Below are 24,257 nucleotides of genomic sequence, written 5' to 3'. Positions count from 1 at the left end.
CATGAGTCGCACGTGGCCGGCCGCGTGGAGGAGAGTTGCCAAGATTGTGGCCCCCATGAGTCGCACGTGTCGGGTGGGGGCGGAGTCGGCATACAGGCTGCAGCATTACGGGGCCTGCGGGCCTGTGAGTTTGGGGAGCGATTGCTCTGGGCTACGGGAGAGTTTGGAGTAGGAGTTTTCTTCGCCAGGCATACCCGGGCATAGTGTCCCTTGCGACCGCAGCTGCTGCAGGTCCATTGCGGGCCAGGCAGTGCTGCCGCGGGTGTTGGGGCTGCCCACAAAAATGGCACACTGGGGCTGCGTGGTGGGTGGGTGGCCGCGCGGCGCAGGCCTGGGGCAGTCGCTGGTCGGGGGCCCATGATGGGGTCGCTTGGTCCGCGGGTAACGAGGTGAGGCTGCGGAACGAGACCTCCATGGTTGTAGCTAACCCTACAGTGTCCTCCAAGTTCTGGGCCCCTTTCTCAAGCAATCACTGGTGCACATAGTTGGACCTGAGCCCTGCCACGTATACATCACGGACAGCGAGTTCCATATGTTGGGCGGCTGTTACAGCCTGAAAATTGCAGTCCCAAGCTAAGGCTTTTAAATCGCGCAGAAAGTCTTCCAGCGACTCCGCGGGGCGCTGGCGGTGGATCGTAAAAATGTGGCGAGTGTATACCTCGTTGATGGGCCTCACGTACATTCGATCGAGCATGGCCAGGGCCTCCGTATACGAGGTAGTACAGTTAAGTTGAGTAGAGATACGATGGCTCACCCTTGCGTGCAGTAGGCTGAGTTTCTGCTCCTCCGTAGTTTCTGAAGTGCTTGATTCAGCCAGGTAGGCCTTGAAACATCTGTGCCCGTGTAGAAAGATTTCTTACGCCTCTGCAGCCTGCGGGTCGAGTTCTAGTCTGTCAGGTTTGAGGGCTGATTCCATAGTAGTTTTCTTCAAGTTTTCTAAGACTATTAAATTGATGTGACCATCAATTCACAAGACACGTGATTGGAAGTGAACAGTAGTTTTAATAGTCTTACAGCTGAGCCTGCCTGCGACGAGATGAACTGAGAGCAGGCTTACGACTGCAGTGCTTTATACTTCTGGTTAGTAGGAGGAGCCATGGGCGGAGCCATGGGCGGAGCCATGGGCGGAGCCATGGGCGGAGCCATGGGTGGAGCCCAGTACAAACTCCTCATCTCCCCCTATGGGCAGAGCCGCTCAACGGCTCGTATCCAGAGCCCACGAGGACACAATACATGTAATACAACACAGTGTGAATTACTAGGTATATAATTCACCCCACTCTTCATCCGGTTCTTCTTGGCAAGCTATTCAAATACCAAAATGATGTTTCATCCACTAGCTATAGCATTGGCCCTGCCATGTAGTGGCTTTTAAAATGGCTGCTTGGCAAGAAAATGGGGGAGAACAATGACGAGCTAATGTGAATGTAGCTCACAGTTTAACTTTTAGGTTTGTTCCTCCTGTAGTTAGCAAGCTCGGCGTTGCTAAGAAATGACAAAGAATCTGCCAAATAACAAGCTTAAAAGCATTTGAACCAACTTGCTACAAGAAAAGATTAGTAGATGTTGAGTATGTCGAAGGCTTTTCACAAGAATGAAAGTGGGTGAAGACAAAAAGGTCTAAAATGTTTTTGTGACAAGGAATCAAGGACACATTATAATGCAAAACAGCAAAGTCTCTGCGGCGTGAGTGGCCTGATAATTATAGTATTTTTTATGATTTGTAGTGAAATGCAAGTGCTTCCAGGCCACTTCAAATAGGTGGAATTATTTGACTTCCAATGGATAGAAACATTAATGTTTGTTCCCTTTGTTTACCTTCTATTACTGCCAAGACTGTGATCAATACATTTGTATAAAGCTACCAAAGTGACTTCAGCAATCCAACATACAATGCAGTTAGTAAATGTAATACAGGATGAAGTCCATACTGACAACTTTGCTGGAATATGTGCAGCAAACTCTTCTTTAGTATTCCTAATATATTTCTAAATGCATGACGTATTGAACAAAAAAGGTTTTAAACGACAATCCCTCTCTCATAATAAAAGATGTAAAACGCGATTTTCTGGCCGTGTTGCGCACAAGCGAGAGAACAATCCTGCTGGAGAATCTCAGCAGAGCCCTCTCATGGGCCTCCCTGCAGCCTCCGCACATCACGGGATTCACCCAAGTCCTGCGAGACTTTGGAGTCGGAACTCCACCCTAAAGCGGTGTGACCAAACGGCGCTCCCGGAAGAAAGTCTTAAACCTACTTAAGGCCGACTGACCCGGGATACACCAACCTCTCTCGATTCTCCAGCCTCCCCAGGGAGGTTGCAGCCGGGCGCCTATCAGTGTTGGTCCACATAAACGTGGATCAGGCAGAACAGCACCGGGTGGGTGGGGGGGTGCCTGGGCCATCGGAGACCCCTGGGTGGTCAGAGTCAGTGCAGGGTGGCTATCTGGCCTTCCCCCTGGAACATGGGCATCTTGGCACTGCCCAGCTGGAACCATGGCACTGCTAAGGCTCCCTGGGTGGCACTACCAAGATGGCTGGAGCACTGCCTGGGCGCCAGTGCAAGGGTGCCCAGGTGCCAGCGTGGCACTGACAAGAGTCAGCGCCCGAGGGGGTCTATGCCCATGAAAGGAGGGTGGATGGGGGTTTTAAAGGGTGGGGGTGTGCAGGGCAGGTAGTAGGGGCCTATGGGAGGTTGGGGGGTTGATGGGTGGAAGTCCTGGAAGGGAGGGGTTGCTGTAAGGAGCTTGGGGCAGCCTGATGAGGGGGCTCCAGGGACCCCATAGTGGGGTGACCTCACTTGGGCGGTGTAGGGCCATGCTCATGTGTGTGGGGAGTGACACTGCCCATTGTTGGGGGATTGGCAGACCCACCAGCTCACTTAGAGATCAGGGCACCCTTTCAAAATGGCAGTCTAATCTCAGAGTTCAGCTCCCTGGTGAGAAACTCCCCAGGGTCTAACAATGTGATTAAGTGTAATTGAATAGCAATGGGGAACTCGCCGGCAGAGCTGGCAGGAAACTCCTTGAAAAACCCCCACAAATGAACTTAGAAATTTTTGGGGAGAATCATGCCCGTAATGTGTGTCATGTTCCTTTTTTGTTAAGTACGTCATGTATTTAGAAACATATTAAGAATACTAAACAAGGGTTTGCTGTACATATTCCAGCAAAGTTGTCAGTATGGACTTCCTCCTGTATCTTTACATAATAAATCTGTTGGCTGTCTTGAATCCAAGTGCAAGGGAAGCGGCGAGGGGTGGGAAGTGGCAAGGGGTGGGAAGTGGTGAGCGGGTCAGGGAGGGAAGCGGGAGGGTCGGGGAGGGAAGCAGGAGGGAAGCGAGAGGGTCGGGGAAGGGTTGGGGAAGGGAAGCGGGAGGGTCGGGGGAGGGACGCGGGAGGGAAGCGAGAGGGTCGGGGAGGGACGCGGGAGGGAAGCAAGAGGGAAGCAAGAGGGTCGGGGTGCGTCGGGGGAGGGAAGAGGGAAGGTCGGGGGAGGGAAGAGGGAAGCGGCGAATGGGAGGGAAGCGGTGAGTGCGTGGGTTGGGAAGGGAGGTGGCAAGCTTGTCAGGAATGAAGCGGCAAGTGGAAAAAAGGGACAGTGAGGTACATCAATCTTGGGAATGTGTCAGTGCGGACAGAGTTTTGCTATATTTAGATCATGGAATTAAAGGTTAACACCATCCTTTCACTGTCTACAGTTATCTCTGCGTATTATTTTCTACTTTTGTTTATAATTTTAGTGTACCCAATTAATTTTTTCCAATTAAGGGGCCAATCCACCGAGCCTGCACATTTTTTGGACTGTGGGGCGAAACCCACGCAAACATAGGGAGAATGTGCAAACTCCACTCTAGATGGTAATCACTGATTTGCCTTGAGCAACACCATAGGTGAACTGCTAATATATGTTTAAAATGTTATCATCTGGCATACATATCACATTTCAATGTCACACATCAATACAAAACTTCATGGTAGATGTAAAACTATCCTTTTTTTAAGAAAAGGTCAGTCATTCACCTGGATCTTGAAATTCACAAACTCTTTCCAATCCACAAAATGTTTTTACCAAATAACTTCTAACTGCTTGATTTATGGTCATGTTTCCCTGCCAGTAATTTGACCTTGTCACCTCAGAGGCTCTTGGCAACAGAATATATTGTGCATTGTTTGTGCTTACACCCTTGACCTTATACAGCAAGATATCACTAGCTTACTATGTCTCATGGGAGATCCACTTGTATCATCAATAAATTGCCAGGATGGAATTTCATCCTACGATATTACAAATGCTCAACACATTCACGGATACTTTCTTTCTCTGCGACTTTAGTGTAGTGATTAATTACTGCACTAAAATAGCAGAAAGAAATGAATGTAAATGCATACATTTTGATGCACTAAAGTTGTACAGCACTGTTCCATTCTGAAAGAGTCTGCTGTTTTATTAGGACTCGGCTGTAGTTCCACCTCGTTCTCTCGTTCCAGCTGAAAACACAGTTGACAGTCCTCAATAACACAGATTTCAAGAAATTCTCTGAAAATGGCAGAAAAATTTGCACTCTCAACTTGTTAATCCAGTGATCACAACTCTGAAATCAGAAGGGATTTTTGACATTATTTTAAGCAGATCTAACAGGAGTCAGCCCTTTCAGCTTTGCTGTGAAAAAGGATACCTGAGGATAGATGGGAGGGTAGCAAATTTATTTGTTTTAAATGTAAAAAGAGGAAGCATTAATAATGAGCTCGTCATTTTTAGATTAATGATTAATTGATTAATGAGTAATTCATGAGTAGGTAATTGAAAAAGAAATGTGTCATAACTGAATATATGGGATATAGGGGCTGGTTTAGCTCATTCAGCTAAACCGCTGGCTTTTAAAGCAGACCAAGCAGGCCAGCAGCACGGTTCGATTCCCGTACCAGCCTCCCCGGACAGGCGCTGGAATGTGGCGACTAGGGGCTTTTCACAGTAACTTAATTGAAGCCTACTCGTGACAATAAGCCATTTTCATTTCATTTCATTTTCATATGTACATTGGTAAAACACAACTTTGCAAGGGATGTTTTTTTGTCAAAGAGGATTAAGGAGTCGATAGCTTAAATCTTCGACTGTGTAAATGCCTGAGTGGACAAAGTGATGAAGTAGCAATTGCATCAGTGGATTAAGAAGCAGGGTGAGCTTGCCAGGATTTCCAGAGTCTAAAGTCCTTCTGTAAGGGTGTATAGAAACCCTTAAAAGCAATGTTCAAAAGGTCTTGGACAACAGATAACAGTGCCCAGTTTGTAGATGAGGAGTGGTAATGTTTTCTTCATCAAAATTAAGCGGAAGAGGAACTCCTTCCTCGGAACCATCCACCCAGTAAGGGACATCAGCATCAATTCTAGCATCCTTCACATAAACGCAATGCCACAAAATGTTTAAAAACTTCATCAGGTTTGACTTGTCTCATAGCATAGATCACATACCCTTCAAGTATGCACTGAGTCAAGCGTGTTTGATGGACAATCACCCCTCCCCCGTTATGTTGCAACACTTCAAATGTTCACCATCAAATCCTATGAGGTAGTGCAAGGCCTCTTTCATCTCCAATCTTTATCAGCAGGGGCTCCTTTGCACATTCCCATCTTGGCTTTCTCTCATCAATAGATCCATGTGCACTGGGTATCTTGGCCATTATGGTCTGCATGCTGATACCTGGATTGGGCTGTACTTTCTGCCACATGGAGCTCATGATCGACTTCCATGAGCAACCGATAATATCAATTACTTATTTCTCACGGGGGATGAGTCTGCAAACGTTCACCTATCTTGCTTACAACCAGAAAGGAGCATTGTGGGTTCTTGGGAGTGGAGATTGGAAAGTGAAAGAGTAGGTTTTCCGAGAACTTACAGTATGCTTTTCTCGTCCATTTCATTTCCTTGAGTCTCTCTGATGCATCATCTGCTAGCAACCTAGATTATTTAATCTTCCTTTTTCTAATAATGAAGCTCCATGACAACCCATTCCAACCACTCTTCCTCTTTACCTCCTCTAGATTCATGCCACGAGCTGCCATAGGCAAGTCAGGAGCAACAATTAGGTCTACCTGCAGCAAAGAGGAGAAATCTACATCCAACCCTCCTAACATCTCAGAGTATTTTCTTTCATTCACTCCTCCCCCAAGTACCAGTCTGAGGATTGCGTACTCCTGTAGGGAGAATTAGATAATTGGATGGCACAGCTTGAATAAGAGAGAATGATGGGGCCTGCTGCTGGACCTCGGTATCGGGCCTCCCATTCAGAATGGCAGCCCAATACTGGGTCTCTGACAGAATCCAACGAGCTCTCCCACATGCATAAATTAGCATGTAAAGGGAAAGACTCTCATATTGGTCCCTGCTCCCAAAACCAGCGAGGACCAGCAGCGATTCTCCACTGGCAAGAGCACTTCGGCTCCGGAACAGAGAATCCAGGCCTATGTGCAAGGATTGAAGCTATATTGTGACACTCGAGAATCCACTGGTCTGTGATGGCAGACGCTTGTCAGAGGTTGGTCACTCAGTTCTCTGTTCTTCTGTGATAGAATCCAGACTTCAATGTGCAGCATAACGTTTCATCATTTCCAGCATATAGATTCAAGCTCCAAACCCACTATGCAACTGATACAAGCTAAGTCCAGTAAACTGTGCCACAGTTAATTTATATTGACTCAGAAAGTGGGTTACATATTAGTGTCAAATACTGGAGTGCAGGAAATAAAAGATGGACAATAAAGAAATCATGGCATTGGACTGCAAAATTCAGGAAACGTATTGAAAGCTCTAATATTGATTTAGAATGAACAATGGAGTGGCGGTTAGTGACAGCTGATGGAGGACCAATAAGTAAAAAGTGAATCACTTGAAATGAGTTTGGTAAAGAAGCAATTTTATGCTCATTTATGATGAACTCATGTCCTGGCTCTTCTGACAGAATCCTACCATCAATATCCTTAAATAATTCAGTTCATAACAGCAATTTCTAAATGTATCGCTTCAAGTGCCACAGGTAAGTTCATTGATCCCGGCACTGTCAGATTGCAATGTTTGCTGAGTTGCAATGTTTTCAAAGTAAGAAGTCTTACAACACCAGGTTAAAGTCCAACAGGTTTGATTCAAACACGAGCTTTCGGAGTGCAGCTCCTTCCTCAGGTGAATTCAGCTGATTCACCTGAGGAAGGAGCTGCGCTCCGAAAGCTCGTGTTTGAATCAAACCTGTTGGACTTTAACCTGGTGTTGTAAGACTTCTTACTGTGCTCACCCCAGTCCAACGTCGGCATCTCCACATAATGTTTTCAAAGGTTATAAAGATCTTGTATAAATGCAAGCCTTTTTATTTATCACTCTGCCAGTATAGTTTTGGCAGTCTAGTAATGAAACACAAACATAAATGGGATGGGTTCCCGTGACACTTCTGCCAAAGTTGCAGTGGCTGAGTGAGAGGAGTTCATCCCAGCAAGATCCACAGTTCAATTCCCGATCTCTGCTGAGAGAGCTAATCTTGGCAAGAGTGATGTCAATTGCTCTTGAACTGGCCACAGGGAGACAATTTTCTCGGTTTATTTTAGAATTCAAATTCAAATTTAACCATCTATCATGGTGAGATTCGAAACTGGAACCCCAGAGCATTGCGTTTGTCAAAATTGTCTAGGACAGCTGTTGCCAATTTACCAGCTGCTCAATCTGTTTACCAACATGCTGTCCAATTGTAAGGCATGCATTTTAGTTTGTGGCTTGTTTTCTGAGCCAAGGAGTGTTCTGGCAGAACAAAACTCTGGTCATCTCTGCCTATTCAATAAGTCCCAATTGTACTCGTCATGTCAGGTCTTACCAAATCAATCTATCAACCTGGGTGCATCAGGAGGCAATTGACTGAAACAATCTAAATCCAATGGAAGACAAGTTGGAGTGTCTGATCAATGCGGGATTGCATTCCTCCATGCACTCACTGGGAAATAAACCTGCACTTGAGGCTTTTAATATATTACATAACTGTTATCAAAGTCTTACAAAAATCTGTCCAGTATTTGCTTTTACTCCATTTCAACACCACCGTTATTAATCCCTCTTGTCTGACATCTGGGGCGGGATTCTCCCCTACCCGGTGTGAGGGGGGGTCCCGGTGTAGGGGAGTGGCGCCAACCACTCCGGGGTTGGGCCTCCAAAGGTGGGGAATTCTCCGCACCTTTGGGGGCAAGCCGGAGCGGTTGGCACCAGAAGACTGACGCAAAAAACACGCGCCAGCGGACTTTCAGGCCCGTCGCCCGGCAGCGGGGTTGGCCGAAAGGCTTTCGCCGGTCGGCGCATGCGCCGGCGGTGACGTCAGCGGCCAGCTGCCGCTGACGTCACCACCGGCGCATGCGCGATGTGGGTTTCTCTTCCGCTTCCGCCATGGTGGAGGCCGTGGTGGCGGCGGAGGAGAAAGAGTGCACCCAGGGCACTGGCCCGGAGTCTGAGCGGGGGGCCCCGATCGCGGGCCTGGCCAACGTGGGGGCACCCCCCAGGGTCCGATAGCCCCGTGCCCCCCCCCCAGGGACCCCGGGGGCCCACTCGTGCCGCCGTTCCTGCCACCACCAGAGGTGGTTCAAACCTCGGCGGCGGGAGAGGCCTCCCAGCGGCGGGACTTCGGCCCATGCGGGCCGGAGAATCACCGCAGGGGCCTCGCCGATCGGAGTGGCGTGATTCCCATCCCCGCCAATTCCCAGGTGGCAGAGAATCTCTGCCACGGCGGGGGCGGGATTTTCGGCGGCCCCAGGCGATTCTCCGACCCTGCTGGGGGTTGGAGCATTTCGCCCCTGGTATGGAATCAGCACAAATTTCCTCCAATTAAACACTGAAAAAATTGAAACTATTATCTTTGGTCTCCATTACAAACTCTATTCCTTCGCCACTGACTTCATCTCCGTCTTGCTCACTGTCTGAGGGTCAACCGGATTATACACAACTGCAGCCATCTCTGACCCTGAACTAGGCATCTCATGCTTCATTCCCACCTATTTCCACCTCCATAATATCCCATCTTCATCCATGCCTCAGTTCAGCTGCTATTGGAACCCTCATCCATGACTTTGTTAAATCTAGACTCAAAAGTTCCAATGTTCTTTTGCGTAACCTTACTTTTTAATCTTTCATAAACTGGAGTTCATCAAAAACACTGTTACACATGTTCGAAGAGGAGATATTAGGAAATTGGGTCCAGAAATGGGATTGAAGATGTAGCAGGCAATTTAGGGGTTAAACAGACTGAGAGGAAAACTGTGAACATGGAGTCAGAGGGATACATTCACACCTAGCCTGAGTTACATTGTCTTAGTCAGATTTAAACTTGTTGGTGGGAATACACAAGATGCCCCTGTTCAGCAAGGGTGATTCACTCAAGATCCATTGTCTTTTAGGACACACCTGACTGACCAGCTATTATCTCACTACTAAGTCCGATGGCCTCTTTGTCCATCAATGGGAGGTTAATTGCATATCAACAGCATGGCTCGGTTCTTTTGTAGAAATGGGAATGGGAAATCATCAGCCAATTTAATATTGATTGGTTCAAGTCTGGATACCCCAAGAGAGAACCTTTGTTTGAGAGGCTGGGCAGAGGTCAGAGAGAACAGGCGAGGAGAATGATTTGAAAAGCCACAGAGAGGTCATGAAAAAAAACTGTCCTAGAGACAGGCTTTCAAAAAGGGTCCAAAAGGAACTTACCTAACAGCAGAAAATTGCTTCTTAAATGCAAGTATCATCTTTGCCCCATGTGTGAGTGGAATGAGAGCTGTATGCTTATTCACGTGCTGTTTAATGGGAACTTGTGTGTTAAAGTTGAAAAACTTCATGTAATCTATTATGAATAAGATTGAATTTTAAAATTTTAAATACTGTTTCTCTTCTTCTTTAATAAAACAGGTTTATAAAATAACCAAGCCCCATTTCTTATGGTCTCATGTCTGGAATTAATTGATCTTTTTGCACCGCCTTAAAAACGTAAAAATGTATGGTTCTGTGTTAGACGTTTAGCTGCTGTTGTATAAAGAGTCAAAGGTTCTTCTGCTTTTCACAAACACCTTTATTGCACTTTAACAGCTCTGCACAAAACTCTATCTTCACATCACCTGACACAAAGGCTACCTGAAGCCTCTTTACATATCAGTGTCAATTATTGGATACTTAAAATAAATGAGACAACTGTCTCTTAACCCATTATTTAACAGTCTCCCCTTTCTTGGAGAAAAAAAATAATTAGGTGAAAACAAAATGACAAGAAACTCAAAAACACACACACAATTTCCCCCCTTCTCTTTTAATTTGTTTTTGTTTTTGGAAAAACAAGTCACAGAAACAGGCGCCCTTCATTAACAATATCCAAACGTTTCTGTGAGCTAGCCCCTCTTTTTGTAAAACAGTCTGACAGTTGATTCCGACTGTCGACCCATTTAATTTTTGCTATTTCCCCTCTGTCCAACATCTGCTTCAAACTTGCAATGTCTATCCTTAACCTTTTTTCATTGACACTTTTTGTGCACATTTTCCCACAGGGATTTATTGCCAATGTTACATTCAATAGGTATATTACCCAAATCCCTTAATCCCAAAATTTCTGTCAATATCTGAGATATATAAAAGGCCATATCCACCGCCTCTACAAGGCTTAACGTCTCAGCAGCCAATGTGCTTTTGACCACTCTCCTTATTTTCTTTGTTTCCCACACAAGAGGGCAACATTTACCATTGTTCCCCAAAAGGAAAATTATAAAACCTCCTGCGCTTGAAACCCCATCACATAAATTTGCATAGGACACATCACTATAAACTATGAGTTTCAAGTGCCTCAGGTCACCTAAAACCGGGAACCTCAAAACACATTCCTGCATTTTTAGTTTGACCAACGCTTTATTTGATATTATTATGTCTTTCACTTTGGGATCATTCATTTTTGTACTCAACTCTAAGACATCAAAACTCATGCCCGGTCTAGTCTGTCGACCTAACCAATTCAGTTGCCCAATTAAACTTCGCAGTTGCTCTTTTTCCATCTTTGAAACCGTCGCATTGTTTTGCGAAACCCGGCCATGACTAATTGCTATTGGGCTGATGCTTTCCAAGTGAGATTACTGACGTAAAGTTGCCCCTAACTTAGTCTGTCCGATTTCCAGTCCAATATATTTAAATGCACCGGAAGCCTGACTTCCAACCCTGAATTCTTTCCTCAAACTAGAGATTACAATAGCTTCGAAATCACTAGTCCCAACCCACAAAAAAACAAATATCGACATGCATCATAAAGATGCCAGAAAGATTTCCTTTATAGTGCCAGTAAACCATTGCCGGATCTGCTTTCAACTGACAACAGCCTAACTTTAACAAAACTGATCTTACTGAAAAGTACCAGACTCTAGATGCAGCATTCAATCCATATACACATTTGTTCAACTTCCAGAGTACCCCTTCTGTGTTAGCTGCCTCTTTAGGAGGACGGAGAAAAACGTCTCTCTGGAGCTGATGCCCCTGCAAAAAGGCAGCTTTTATATATATAGATTTGCATTCCCATGCCTTTGTGGCTAATAGAGCCAAGAAGATCTTTAAAATAACCTTTCCTGCCGTAGGTGAATCTACCCTTAAATCCTGATCTTCTCAGTATTCTTCAAATCCCCTTGCCACAAGCCTGGCCTTTGCCTTATAAGTTCCATCCGGAAGAACCTTTTCCATGCAAATCCATCTGTGGAATAGAGCTCTTTGTCCCCTATCCGGTATTTCCGTGTATATCCCAAATTCACTCCAACTATTCTTGCTGTTTGGCATCTTTGATAGCTTTTTCAGCTAATTTATTGGAAGCCACCAAAATCTCATGTGCATGTGGGCTTCTACTCCTATTAGTATTTGTAGTCTTACTCATGTTCCGAGATCTTGATAAACTATGTCCCCTCTCCCGCCTGGTATCTCCTTCTGTACTGCTACTGCTATCTTTCCCTTCTGCTGTGGGATGTCCTTTCAATAGTTCTTAACCCTTTCCTGTGAACCTGTTCCCTATCCGATGTACTATCTGAACTACCACTGCATTTCTGTGCTCACCATTTTTGAACTTGGTTTTGCAATCCATTGTCTTGATTCCCTCCCCTGAATGCTGTACACTCAACTAATGTTTATACTTTCCAGTGGCCTTCTCTGCTCTACTAATAACATTGCATCCTTCCATTGACAAGACCCTACAAATTTCACAGCGATCACTAACCTGTTCTATCAATTTAGTATAGTCTTCATCCCTTACCCCTGCATCCTTTCATTAATTCTTCAGACGGATGCGCAAATTGCCCATGCAGTTTTAATACAACAAGCTTTTTATCAGCTAAAGTCCTATTTCCAGCTGCCAATAACACATTCTTAACAACTGCACCTGAAATATTATTTGTCAGTCATGGAATACAATAGTGTCCTGACTGTGTAAATGGTACGTCCACCGTCTTTCCAAAAACTGTTGCCTTATCCTGTTCCATATCCAGTTTCATGTGATTTCTTCATCGACGGTCTGCTCAGAAGCAAAGGTATCTCACTTGATACAACATCCGTGCTAATGATGTCCAGCAAAATTGCAAGGGATCTTTTCAGTGACTATTATCATCCCAAAACCTGAAACTTGTGGAACTTTCAAATTCCTTAACCTTGTTACGATTTTCAGCGTTCAAGGAGTTCAGGTAACATTTTTATTAGTCAATTCCACACACAGTAGATGTGCAGCCACTGTCCAATACAGCACAACTGCAGGATTCTTCAATCAACACCTTATTACTGGTGTAAAACTGCTTGTTAATAGGACAATGCCTTCTTTCTGGTCACTATCTTTTTCCTCTTCTGACTCTTCTGTGTCATGTGTTGCTTCAAACACTCTATTATAACATGTTGGACAGTTGAAAGCATAATGGTATTGAGAGTCATATCGAAAACATCAATTTATCATACCCCGGGCATTTCTGGGGTTCATCTTCCTCTTGTAGGTTCTAACTGGGTTTCTGTCTTCATAATTTACAGGTTCCAATCTCCTTCTATCGTCTTGGAACCTGTTTGTAGCCGTGCAATTTCGCCATCCTGTTAGTCGGGTGTCTTCCATATTCTGCTTTATTGCAGACTGGCATTTTTGGATCATCAGAGCCATCAGAATCGAATGTTTCCTCAGAAACTTTTTTAAAGCTTCTGTCATCTGATCGAATAAGGTATCTTTATCTGCAAACTGAACTCCTGTCAAAACTAGGAGCCTATCCATGTTGCTCACTCTCTCACAGTCACGTAATTTAAAGGCTAACACACACTGTGGAAATTCCAGGTTGTGTTTCTGCAGCCTTTTATATAGTCTGCCAAATTCCATTATATAGTCTTCCATGGAGAATTCCTCTATTTTCCGGAACCTATCAAAATCCGATTATGCTTCATAGGCACTTAACAAGTCATCCTTTTTATAAATATTATCCATATAATGTAATAGTCTCCAGACCTTCTTCTGAGTCTAACTCTTCAAATCCCAGCTCAGAAAACACTTTGCTTCGGATTTTACCATCATACGGTAGAGAAAGAGCCAATGCCATACCTTGTTTTCTCTTTTCCAAGGCAGTTACCTTAGTCAGGGCCGGCTCAAGGCACCGGCAACACGGGCAGTCGCCCGGGGCGCCATGTGCTCGGGGGCGCCAAAGACTCGGGTCCCGCGCATGCGCAGTTGGGCCGGTGCCAACCAGCGCATTCGCGGTGGCCGCCCTCCCCCAGGGCGCCCCCCGCTCGGTCCACTCCCCCGGTCCGCCCCCCCTCAGTCCGCCCCCCGCTCGGTCCGCTCCCCCGGTCCGCCCCCGCTCGGTCCGCTGCCCCGGTCCGCCCCCGCTCGGTCCGCTCCCCCGGTCCGCCCCCGCCCCCCCCCCGGGTCTCCCCCCCCCCGGGTCCCCGCCCCCCCCTCTCGGCTCTGCCCCCCCCTCTCGGCCCCCCCCTCTCGGCCCCCCCCTCTCGGCCCCGCCCCCCCCTCTCGGCCCCCCCCCTCCCGCCCCCCCCCCCTCTCGGCCCCCCCCCCCTCTCGGCCCCCCCCCCTCTCGGCCCCCCCCCTCTCGGCCCCCCCCTCTCGGCCCCCCCCCTCTCGGCCCCGCCCCCCCCTCTCGGCCCCGCCCCCCTCTCGGCCCCGCCCCCCCTCTCGGCCCCGCCCCCCCCAAGGGCGCCGAAGTTCAGCTTGCCCGGGGCACCAGCAACCCTAGGGCCGGCGCTGACCTTAGTCCACATAACTACTGCACTTCTCCATTGATCGCACGATCCCCTTTCGGAAAATAAGGGGGCGGGGGGGGGGGGGGGGATGGAGGGGGGAGGGGGGGGGGAGGGGGGGGGGAGGGGGGGGGGAGGGGGGGGGGAGGGGGGGGGGGGTGTAGTCATGTCCGGCCACCTTTATCCTAGGTTCAGTCATATATCTTTTTTTTTCTCACTCAGTCCTTGGTTTGGTCTGGAAAAGTTGTATGTTTCAACCCCTCACATTTTCACAGCAACCGTCCTCTGCTACCATTTGTTAGACATTTAGCTGCTATTGTATAAAGAGTCAAAGGTTCTTCTCCTTTTCACAAACACCTTTATTTCACTTTAACAGACTCTGCACAAAACTCTATCTTCACATCACCTGACACAAAGGTCACCTGAAGCCTCTGTACATATCAGTGTCAATTATTTGGATACTTAACATAAATGAGCCTACTGATTGGGCTGTCTCTTAACCCATTACTTAACATTCTGGTCCGGTCTCTTGGCCACTATGAGAGCTGACCAGGCATCCATAACACATATATTAACTCGCACCAAGTCCTGCTTACCCCTCATTCTTCTGCTTGTTGATCTACATTAGTTCCTGGGCAGTCAAAAACTCAATTTTAAAATGTTCATTCTTGTGTTGAAATCTATCCATGTGATCACTCCTCCAATTTCTGTAACTTTCCCCAATTCTACAATTTTCTGATATCCTAGTGCTCCCCCAATTCTGACCTCTTGAACATTCCTGACTTCCTTTGCCACACATGGGTGGCAATGCCCTCAGACATCTAGGCCCAAAGAGGTCTTCAATTCCACTCCTTCTTTACAGTAAGAAGTCTTACAACACCAGGTTAAAGTCCAACAGGTTTGTTTCAAACACGAGCTTTCGGAGCACGACTCCTTCTTCAGGTGAATGGAAAGGCTTGTTCCAGAAATGTTTATATAGACACAGTAAGAAGTCTTACAACACCAGGTTAAAGTCCAACAGGTTTGTTTCAAACACGAGCTTTCGGAGCACGACTCCTTCTTCAGGTGAAGAAGGAGCCGTGCTCCGAAAGCTCGTGTTTGAAACAAACCTGTTGGACTTTAACCTGGTGTTGTAAGACTTCTTACTGTGCTCACCCCAGTCCAACGCCGGCATCTCCACATCATATATAGACACAGTCAGAGATGCCCCGGAATGCGAGCACCTGCAGGCAATCAAATCATCAAAGATGCAGAGAGAGAGGTAACTCCAGGTTAAAGAGGTGTGAATTGTCCCAAGCCAGTTCAGTCGGTAGGCCTCTGCAAGTCCAGGCTTGTTGGTGGGGGCCGAATGTAATGCGACATGAATCCCAGATCCCGGTTGAGTCCGCATTCATGCGTGCGGAACTTAGCTATAAGTTTTTGCTCAGCAATTTTGCGTTGTCGCGTCTCCTGAAGGCCTCCTTGTAGAATGCTGACCCGGAGATCAGAGGCTGAATGTCCTTGACTGCTGAAGTGTTCCCCAACTGGAAGGGAACAGTCCTGCCTGTTGATAGTCGCACGATGCCCGTTTATTCGTTGTCGCAGTGTCTGCATGGTCTCGCCAATGTACCACGCTTCGGGACATCCTTTCCTGCAGCGTATGAGGTAGACTACATTGGTCGAGTCGCACGAGTATGCGCCGCGTACCTGGTGGGTGGTGTTTCCACGTGTAATGGTGGTGTCCATGTCGATGATCTGGCATGTCTTGCAGAGATTACCCTGGCAGGGTTTTGTGGTGTTGTGGTTGCTGTTCTGAAGGCTGGGTAATTTGCTGCAAACAATGGTTTGTTTGAGGTTGCGCGGTTGTTTGTGGGGATGACCTTGGCAAGATGTCCATCCTCGCTGATGATGTGTTGGAGGCTGCGAAGAAGATGTCGTAGTTTCTCCGCCCCAGGAAAGTACTGGACGACGAAGGGTACTCTGTCAGTGGTGTCCCGTGTTTGTCTTCTGAGGAGGTCGGTGCGGTTTTTTGCTGTGGCGCGGTGGAACTGTCGATCAATGAGTCGAGCGCCATATCCCGTTCGTACGAGGGCATCTTTCAGCATCTGTAGGTGTCTGTTGCGCTCCTCCTTGTCTGAGCAGATCCTGTGTATACGGAGGGCTTGTCCATAGGGGATGGCTTCTTTAATGTGTTTCGGGTGAAAGCTGGAGAAGTGGAGCATCGTGAGATTATCTGTGGGCTTGCGGTAAAGCGAGGTGCTGAGGTGACCGTCCTTGATGGAGATGAGTGTGTCCAAGAATGGAACTGAATTTGGAGAATAGTCCATGGTGAGTTTGATGGTGGGATGGAACTTATTGATGTCATCGTGTAGTCGTTTCAGTGATGTCTCGCCGTGGGTCCAAAGGAAAAAAATGTCATCGATGTATCTGGTGTATAGCATCGGTTGAAAGTCCTGTGTGGTGAGGAAGTCCTGTTCAAACTTGTGCATGAAGATGTTGGCATATTGAGGTGCAAATTTGGTCCCCATGGCTGTTCCGTGCGTCTGGATGAAGAATTTGTTGTCGAAGGTGAAGACGTTGTGGTCTAGAATGAAACGGATGAGTTGCAGAATTGCGTCTGGAGATTGGCAGTTGTCGGTGTTGAGGACTGAGGCTGTTGCAGCAATGCCGTCGTCATGGGGGATGCTGGTGTAGAGTGCCGAGACATCCATTGTGACGAGGAATGTTCCTGGTTCAACTGGTCCATGGGTGCTGAGTTTCTGTAGGAAGTCCGTCGTGTCGCGACAGAAGCTGGGTGTACCTTGTACGATGGGTTTCAAGATGCCCTCGATGTGGCCAGAGAGGTTCTCACACAGGGTCCCATTGCCTGAAACGATAGGACGGCCTGGTGTGTTGGCCTTGTGTATTTTCGGGAGGCAGTAGAGATCTCCAATGCGGGGATTACGTGGGATGAGAGCACGTAGGGTGTTCTGAAGGTCTGGATCTAAGGTCTTGATCAGTCTGCTGAGTTGGCGGATGTGTTCCTTGGTTGGATCTGCGGGTAACTGCCTGTAGTGTTCCTGGTTGTCGAGTTGTCGGTATACTTCTTTGCAGTAGTCTGTTCTGTTCAGTATGACGGTGGCCCCTCCTTTGTCTGCTGGTTTGATGACAATGTTGCGGTTGGTCTTGAGAGTGCGGATGGCGTTGCGTTGTGCTTGGGTGACGTTTGAGGCTGCCTTGTGATTGCGAGTGATGAATCTGGCATTGACACGACTTCTGACGGCTTGAGCATACATGTCGAGTCTAGGGCAGCGGCCTTCCGGAGGGGTCCAATTTGACTCTTTCCTTTTCGGTTGCTGCACTGCAGATCTCGCGGTCTGCTGTTCCGGTTCATTGGTCGTGTCCCTGGGTTCGCTGTCGGCCTCTTGGGGTCTGTGGAAGAATTCCCGGAGCCTCATTCGCCTGATGAATTCCTCCGTATCTGCCGCGAGACTGATGGGGTCCATTTTGGTGGTGGTGCAGAAATTGAGCCCTCTGCTGAGGACTTCGATTTCGTCTGGTTGAAGGGTGTAGTCTGACAAGTTGACAATGGATTTCCCTGTATTGTTTTCGACTGTTGTACCGGGAGAAGCTTGATTGCTGCTGGTGGTGATGCCAAGTTTCTCAAGCTTCCTGTTCTTGGTGTGCATGTAGGTGGCATAGAATTGCTGTCTCATCTGTTTGGCGGTGTTCCGCAGCTGGTCTGCTGTGTCCTGAGCGCAAGTTGAGAATATGGCCTCTCTCTTGGTTTCCAGGTTGCGTCGACTGCTGTAGAGTTGGTGTACGAGGTGTTTGAGGAGTGTGACAGAGGTGCGGTGGCAGAGTCTTTCAGCGTAGTCTGTGTTGTAAGTCGACTTGAGTGGGTTTTTGATCTGTAGTCCTTTCGGGATCTTGTCTGCTTTTTTGCATCTTTGTAGAAACTGAATGTCAGTGTCTATATGCGCGATCTTCCTGGAGATCCTCTCCACTTTGAGCCGGCAGTTTGCGGTGTCAATGGTAGCCATGATGTGGAGATGCCGGCGTTGGACTGGGGTGAGCACAGTAAGAAGTCTTACAACACCAGGTTAAAGTCCAACAGGTTTGTTTCAAACACGAGCTTTCGGAGCACGGCTCCTTCTTCAGGTGAATGGAAAGGCTTGTTCCAGAAATGTTTATATAGACACAGTCAGAGATGCCCCGGAATGCGAGCACCTGCAGGCAATCAAATCATCAAAGATGCAGAGAGAGAGGTAACTCCAGGTTAAAGAGGTGTGAATTGTCCCAAGCCAGTTCAGTCGGTAGGCCTCTGCAAGTCCAGGCTTGTTGGTGGGGGCCAAATGTAATGCGACATGAATCCCAGATCCCGGTTGAGTCCGCATTCATGCGTGCGATGACATTTTTTTCCTTTGGACCCACGGCGAGACATCACTGAAACGACTACACGATGACATCAATAAGTTCCATCCCACCATCAAACTCACCATGGACTATTCTCCAAATTCAGTTCCATTCTTGGACACACTCGTCTCCATCAAGGACGGTCACCTCAGCACCTCGCTTTACCGCAAGCCCACAGATAATCTCACGATGCTCCACTTCTCCAGCTTTCACCCGAAACACATTAAAGAAGCCATCCCCTATGGACAAGCCCTCCGTATACACAGGATCTGCTCAGACAAGGAGGAGCGCAACAGACACCTACAGATGCTGAAAGATGCCCTCGTACGAACGGGATATGGCGCTCGACTCATTGATCGACAGTTCCACCGCGCCACAGCAAAAAACCGCACCGACCTCCTCAGAAGACAAACACGGGACACCACTGACAGAGTACCCTTCGTCGTCCAGTACTTTCCTGGGGCGGAGAAACTACGACATCTTCTTCGCAGCCTCCAACACATCATCAGCGAGGATGGACATCTTGCCAAGGTCATCCCCACACCCCCACTACTGGCCTTCAAACAACCGCGCAACCTCAAACAAACCATTGTTTGCAGCAAATTACCCAGCCTTCAGAACAGCAACCACAACACCACAAAACCCTGCCAGGGTAATCTCTGCAAGACATGCCAGATCATCGACATGGACACCACCATTACACGTGGAAACACCACCCACCAGGTACGCGGCGCATACTCGTGCGACTCGACCAATGTAGTCTACCTCATACGCTGCAGGAAAGGATGTCCCGAAGCGTGGTACATTGGCGAGACCATGCAGACACTGCGACAACGAATAAACGGGCATCGTGCGACTATCAACAGGCAGGACTGTTCCCTTCCAGTTGGGGAACACTTCAGCAGTCAAGGACATTCAGCCTCTGATCTCCGGGTCAGCATTCTACAAGGAGGCCTTCAGGAGGCGCGACAACGCAAAATTGCTGAGCAAAAACTTATAGCTAAGTTCCGCACGCATGAATGCGGACTCAACCGGGATCTGGGATTCATGTCGCATTACATTCGGCCCCCACCAACAAGCCTGGACTTGCAGAGGCCTACCGACTGAACTGGCTTGGGACAATTCACACCTCTTTAACCTGGAGTTACCTCTCTCTCTGCATCTTTGATGATTTGATTGCCTGCAGGTGCTCGCATTCCGGGGCATCTCTGACTGTGTCTATATAAACATTTCTGGAACAAGCCTTTCCATTCACCTGAAGAAGGAGCCGTGCTCCGAAAGCTCGTGTTTGAAACAAACCTGTTGGACTTTAACCTGGTGTTGTAAGACTTCTTACTGTGCTCACCCCAGTCCAACGCCGGCATCTCCACATCATGACTCCTTCTTTAAGTTGCTCTTCTTTAAATTTCTCCTTAAAACCAAACTTTTTGACCACCTCTTCTAATATCTCTGCATGGCTGGAATCAAATTGTGTCTGATAATCCTTCTGTGAAATTCCTTGGATCATATTCATTAGATTATGCTCTTGGGAAAAGATAAAGATTACAAAACTCTACGGAGCACAGCGATTCTTATAAAATGTAATTATTCTCTTGCTGTGTGGATCATTGAACATCATTTGTACATTTTCTCTGTCAATGTGGTGAGGAAGAGGTTTGGGGATTATTTGTAGATTTTTTTCTTTTAGGAAGCTTTAACTAAGATTACTGACCTTCATTGAGGGATTAGATGCATCGAGTAGAGTCCATGAGAGTAGAAGTTACTGTTACAGGGAGCAAGTTGGCCTCCTTTCACTCTGAATTTTACTGTCTTTCTGTCTATATTTACATTTGTTATTATATATATGTTACTTGAAGCAAACTGGAAGTATCATGATTAAGCAGCAAATTCTTAATTTCGAGAAATAAGAGTTAAGGTCCACACAGTGGTAAGCATAACAAAAAAGCATCTCACCCCTACTGCAATGATATAGATCTCTATACAAAGGATGTGTCTTGCTTATATAATAACATAATGTGTAACCTTGTCTTACTCCTTCAGCACTCACCTTTCAACGTGGCCTTCTTCAGCACCTTCATAGCATAGAGTTGCCCAGCATCAGAGCCTTTGATTTTCTTAACAAGAAATACCTTCGAAGAAACAAAACAGAAGAATGTGTCATTGTAGATTCTTTCATGAAGGTGAATATGCAAGATTAATCCTTTTGTCTATTATAAATAATGTCTCTTATAAATCAATCTTTTCCATTAACAAAGCAAAACAGTGGACCATTTATGCCCTCATATCTATCCATCCGTTTGGTTAGGTCATAGCTGAATAGTATCTCAATTCTATTTTCCTGTCTTTAATCTATATTTATCCATGCCCCTACCTAACAAAAATCTATCAACCTCAGTCTTGATCATTTCAATTGACCTGCAAGAATGAGGACTGTTTTGTTTTCAATGTAACTTTTAAGCCTTTAGCTAATTAAAAAACCCAAACTGTAAGTTATTGAACAGAATTTGTCATGAACCATGACCACTACTACGGCTAAGAAACATACCAGGAAATGGACAATGACCATAAAAAAAAGTCATGACTTCAGACACTGCAACAAAAGGAATGACTGAATTTAATGGGATACAGATGACATGTGATGGAAGGGTGTCTTGTTGGAGTCTTGGCCCTTTACAAATGGGAGTCAGATGTGGATGTCCTACCCCCATTTCTGCTAGATCTAGTTTTTGCTGGTAAAGGCAGGTTAAGGCAATGTGGGAGTCACAAATTAATGCAGTAAACATAAACGATTTGAGGTCTATCGTTGAGAAGACCCTGTACTGCGCAATCTGATTGACCATGTCAGATATGCGTGGAAGGGGGTACGCGTATGCAGAATCTTCAGGTGCCGCCATCTTGTCTTCCCCACGGGGCATGGACGCCGACAGCATTCCACGACCTGGGCCCCCATGCTCTCCATCTTCTGACGGCAGCGACGACCAACCGCAGCTCACCTCAGTGACGATCGGACAGTCTCGTCCGCACAACCTGGCCACCGCTTCGACCAGTGTGAGAATCAACGGTCACGTGACCTCTTGCCTGCTGGACTCCGGGAGCATTGAAAGCTTTATCCACCCGGATACGGTAAAGTGCTGCTCCCTCGCGGTCCACCCCGCCAATCAAAAAATCTCACTGGCCTCCGGATCCCATTCCGTCGTGATCCTGGGGTTCTGCACGGTCAGTCTCACGGTCCAGGGCGTAGAATTCAGCTGCGTCCGCCTCTACATTCTTCCTAATCTCTGCGCTGCACTACTACGAGGCCTGGACTTCCAGTGCAATCTCTAGAGCCTTACCCTCAAATTCGGCTGGCCCCTACCACCCCTCACTGTGTGCGGCCTCGCGACCCTAAAGGGCGACCCACCCTCCCTCTTTGCCAATCTAACTCCAGATTGCAAACCCGTTGCCACCAGGAGCAGACGGTACAGCACCCAGGCCAAGACCTCATTAGGTCCGAGGTCCAGCGGTTGCTTCGTGAAGGCATCATCGAGGCCAGCAACAGCCCCTGGAAAGCCCAAGTGGTAGTCGTTAAAACTGGGGAGAAACACAGAATGGTCGTGGACTACAGCCAGACCATCAATCGGTACACGCAGCTCGACGCGTACCCCCTTCCACGCATATCTGACATGGTCAATCAGATTGCGCAGTACAGGGTCTTCTCAACGATAGACCTCAAATCCGCCTACCACCAGCTCCCCATTTGTAAATTGGATCGTCCATACACTGCTTTCGAGGCGGACGGTCGTCTCTATCGCTTCCTCAGGGTTCCCTTCAGCGTCACTAACGGGTTCTCGGTCTTCCAAAGGGAGATGGACCGAATGGTCGACCGGTACGGTTTGCGGGCCACCTTCCCGTACCGAGATAACGTCACCATCTGCGGCCACGATCAGCAGGACCACGACGTCAACCTTGCCAAATTACTCCACACCGCCACTCTCCTAAACCTCACCTACAACAAGGAGAAATGTGAGTTCAGCACAACCCGCTTAGCCATCCTCGGCTATGTGGTCCAGAACGGAGTTCTGGGTCCCGATCCCGACCGCATGAGCCCCCTCATGGGGCTTCCCCTCCCCCACTGCCCCAAGGCCCTCGAACGCTGCCTGGGGCTCTTCTCCTACTATGCCCAGTGGGTCCCAAACTATGCGGACAAGGCCCCCGCACTCATTCAGTCCATCCACTTTCCCCTTACAGCTGAGACACAACAGGCCTTCACCCGTATCAGAGCTGATATAGCCAAGGCCGGGATGCACGCAGTAGATGAGACACTACCCTTCCAAGTAGAAAGCGACGCATCAGGCGTTGCACTTGCCGCCACCCTCAATCAGGTAGGCAGACCCGTGGCATTCTTTTCCCGCACCCCTCATGCCTCAGAAATTCGGCACTCATCCGTCGAAAAGAGGCCCAAGCTATCGTTGAAGCTGTGCGGCATTGGAGGCATTACCTGGGTGGCAGGAGATTCACTCTCCTCACTGACCAACAGTCGGTAGCCTTCATGTTTAACAACACGCAGCGGGGCAAGATCAAAAACGATAAAATCTTGTGATGGAGAATCGAGCTCTCCACCTATAACTATGAGATTTTGTATCATCCCGGCAAACTCAACGAGCCCCCAGACGCCCTATCCCGAGGTACATGTGTCAGTTCACAAGTAGACTGACTCCGGGCCCTACACGACAGCCTTTGTCACCCGGGGGTCACACGATTGTACCATCTTGTCAAGGCTCGCAATCTGCCCTACTCCGTTGAGGAAGTACGGACAGTCACCAGGGACTGCCAGGTCCGGGGTGTCGCTCCCCACTTGGCTCGCAGCTCTAGGACTGGCCCTGCTCCGTAGGCACGTCCGACTCCACAAGGCGGACCCGTTGGATAGGGTGCACTTGCTCCATGCCAACCCCCCAGTATACCTATGTGGCGTACCCCAACGGCCGCCAAGATACTGTCTCCCTCAGGGACCTGGCACCAGCAGGTTCCACCCATACAAACTTCTCCGGCCCGGCGTCACCCTCCCTTCCCCCAGCGCTCCCAATATTAACCCCACCAGGACCATCCCTCCTTCCCCTGCCCATGCCAGAGGATGAAGAGGATTTCGGCACACTCCCGGAGTCATCCAACATCAGGCCAGCATCGACATCGCCAGCATCGACATCACCGCCACCGCTACGTTGCTCCCAGCGGAACATCAAGGCACCAGACCGGTTGAATCTCTAACTGGCACCGGACTTTCAAAGGACATTTTTTCTTCTTTTCCCTGATAAAAACTCTACATAAATTCACTGCTGTATATAGTTCTCCACTACCCCCGCTGGACTCATTTTTAACAGGGGGTGAATGTGGTAAACCACTGTTACACCTGTATTAGGTGATGTAAGGTAGGGCCTGTACTACAGGTTCGCCAGTAGCCCCTGCCTGCTGGCTCCGCCCAGTAGGAGGAGTGTGTCCTCTATTCAGCAGCCATTTCGCCAGCTGCTCTGGGAGCCCACACATCTTACTGCAATAAAGCCACAGTTGTATCCAACCTCAGTCTTTGTACAATTGATCGTGCATCACTCCTAACTTAGTGTCATCTGCGATCTCAAATATATAACTGATATTCTTTCATCTAAGC

At 48.0% G+C, this 24,257-nt stretch overlaps 1 protein-coding gene across 6 annotated transcripts in view; it reads right to left on the bottom strand.

Moving 5' to 3' along the window:
- Nucleotides 1-24,257, bottom strand: part of rps6ka2 (ribosomal protein S6 kinase, polypeptide 2) — a 498,908-nt gene that overhangs the window by 176,877 nt on the left and 297,774 nt on the right. For all 6 annotated transcript variants that reach the window (XM_038808497.1, XM_038808501.1, XM_038808509.1 and 3 more), the window contains one exon: nucleotides 20,664-20,745. In XM_038808497.1, coding sequence (XP_038664425.1) covers nucleotides 20,664-20,745 — 82 coding nt within the window. The remainder of the gene's footprint in view (nucleotides 1-20,663; nucleotides 20,746-24,257) is intronic.

Source organism: Scyliorhinus canicula, chromosome 1 (assembly GCF_902713615.1).
Source record: "Scyliorhinus canicula chromosome 1, sScyCan1.1, whole genome shotgun sequence".
NCBI classification, from domain to species: domain Eukaryota; kingdom Metazoa; phylum Chordata; class Chondrichthyes; order Carcharhiniformes; family Scyliorhinidae; genus Scyliorhinus; species Scyliorhinus canicula.
Note: the sequence above shows the minus strand (reverse complement) of the source record. Positions and strands in the feature narration are given on the sequence as shown.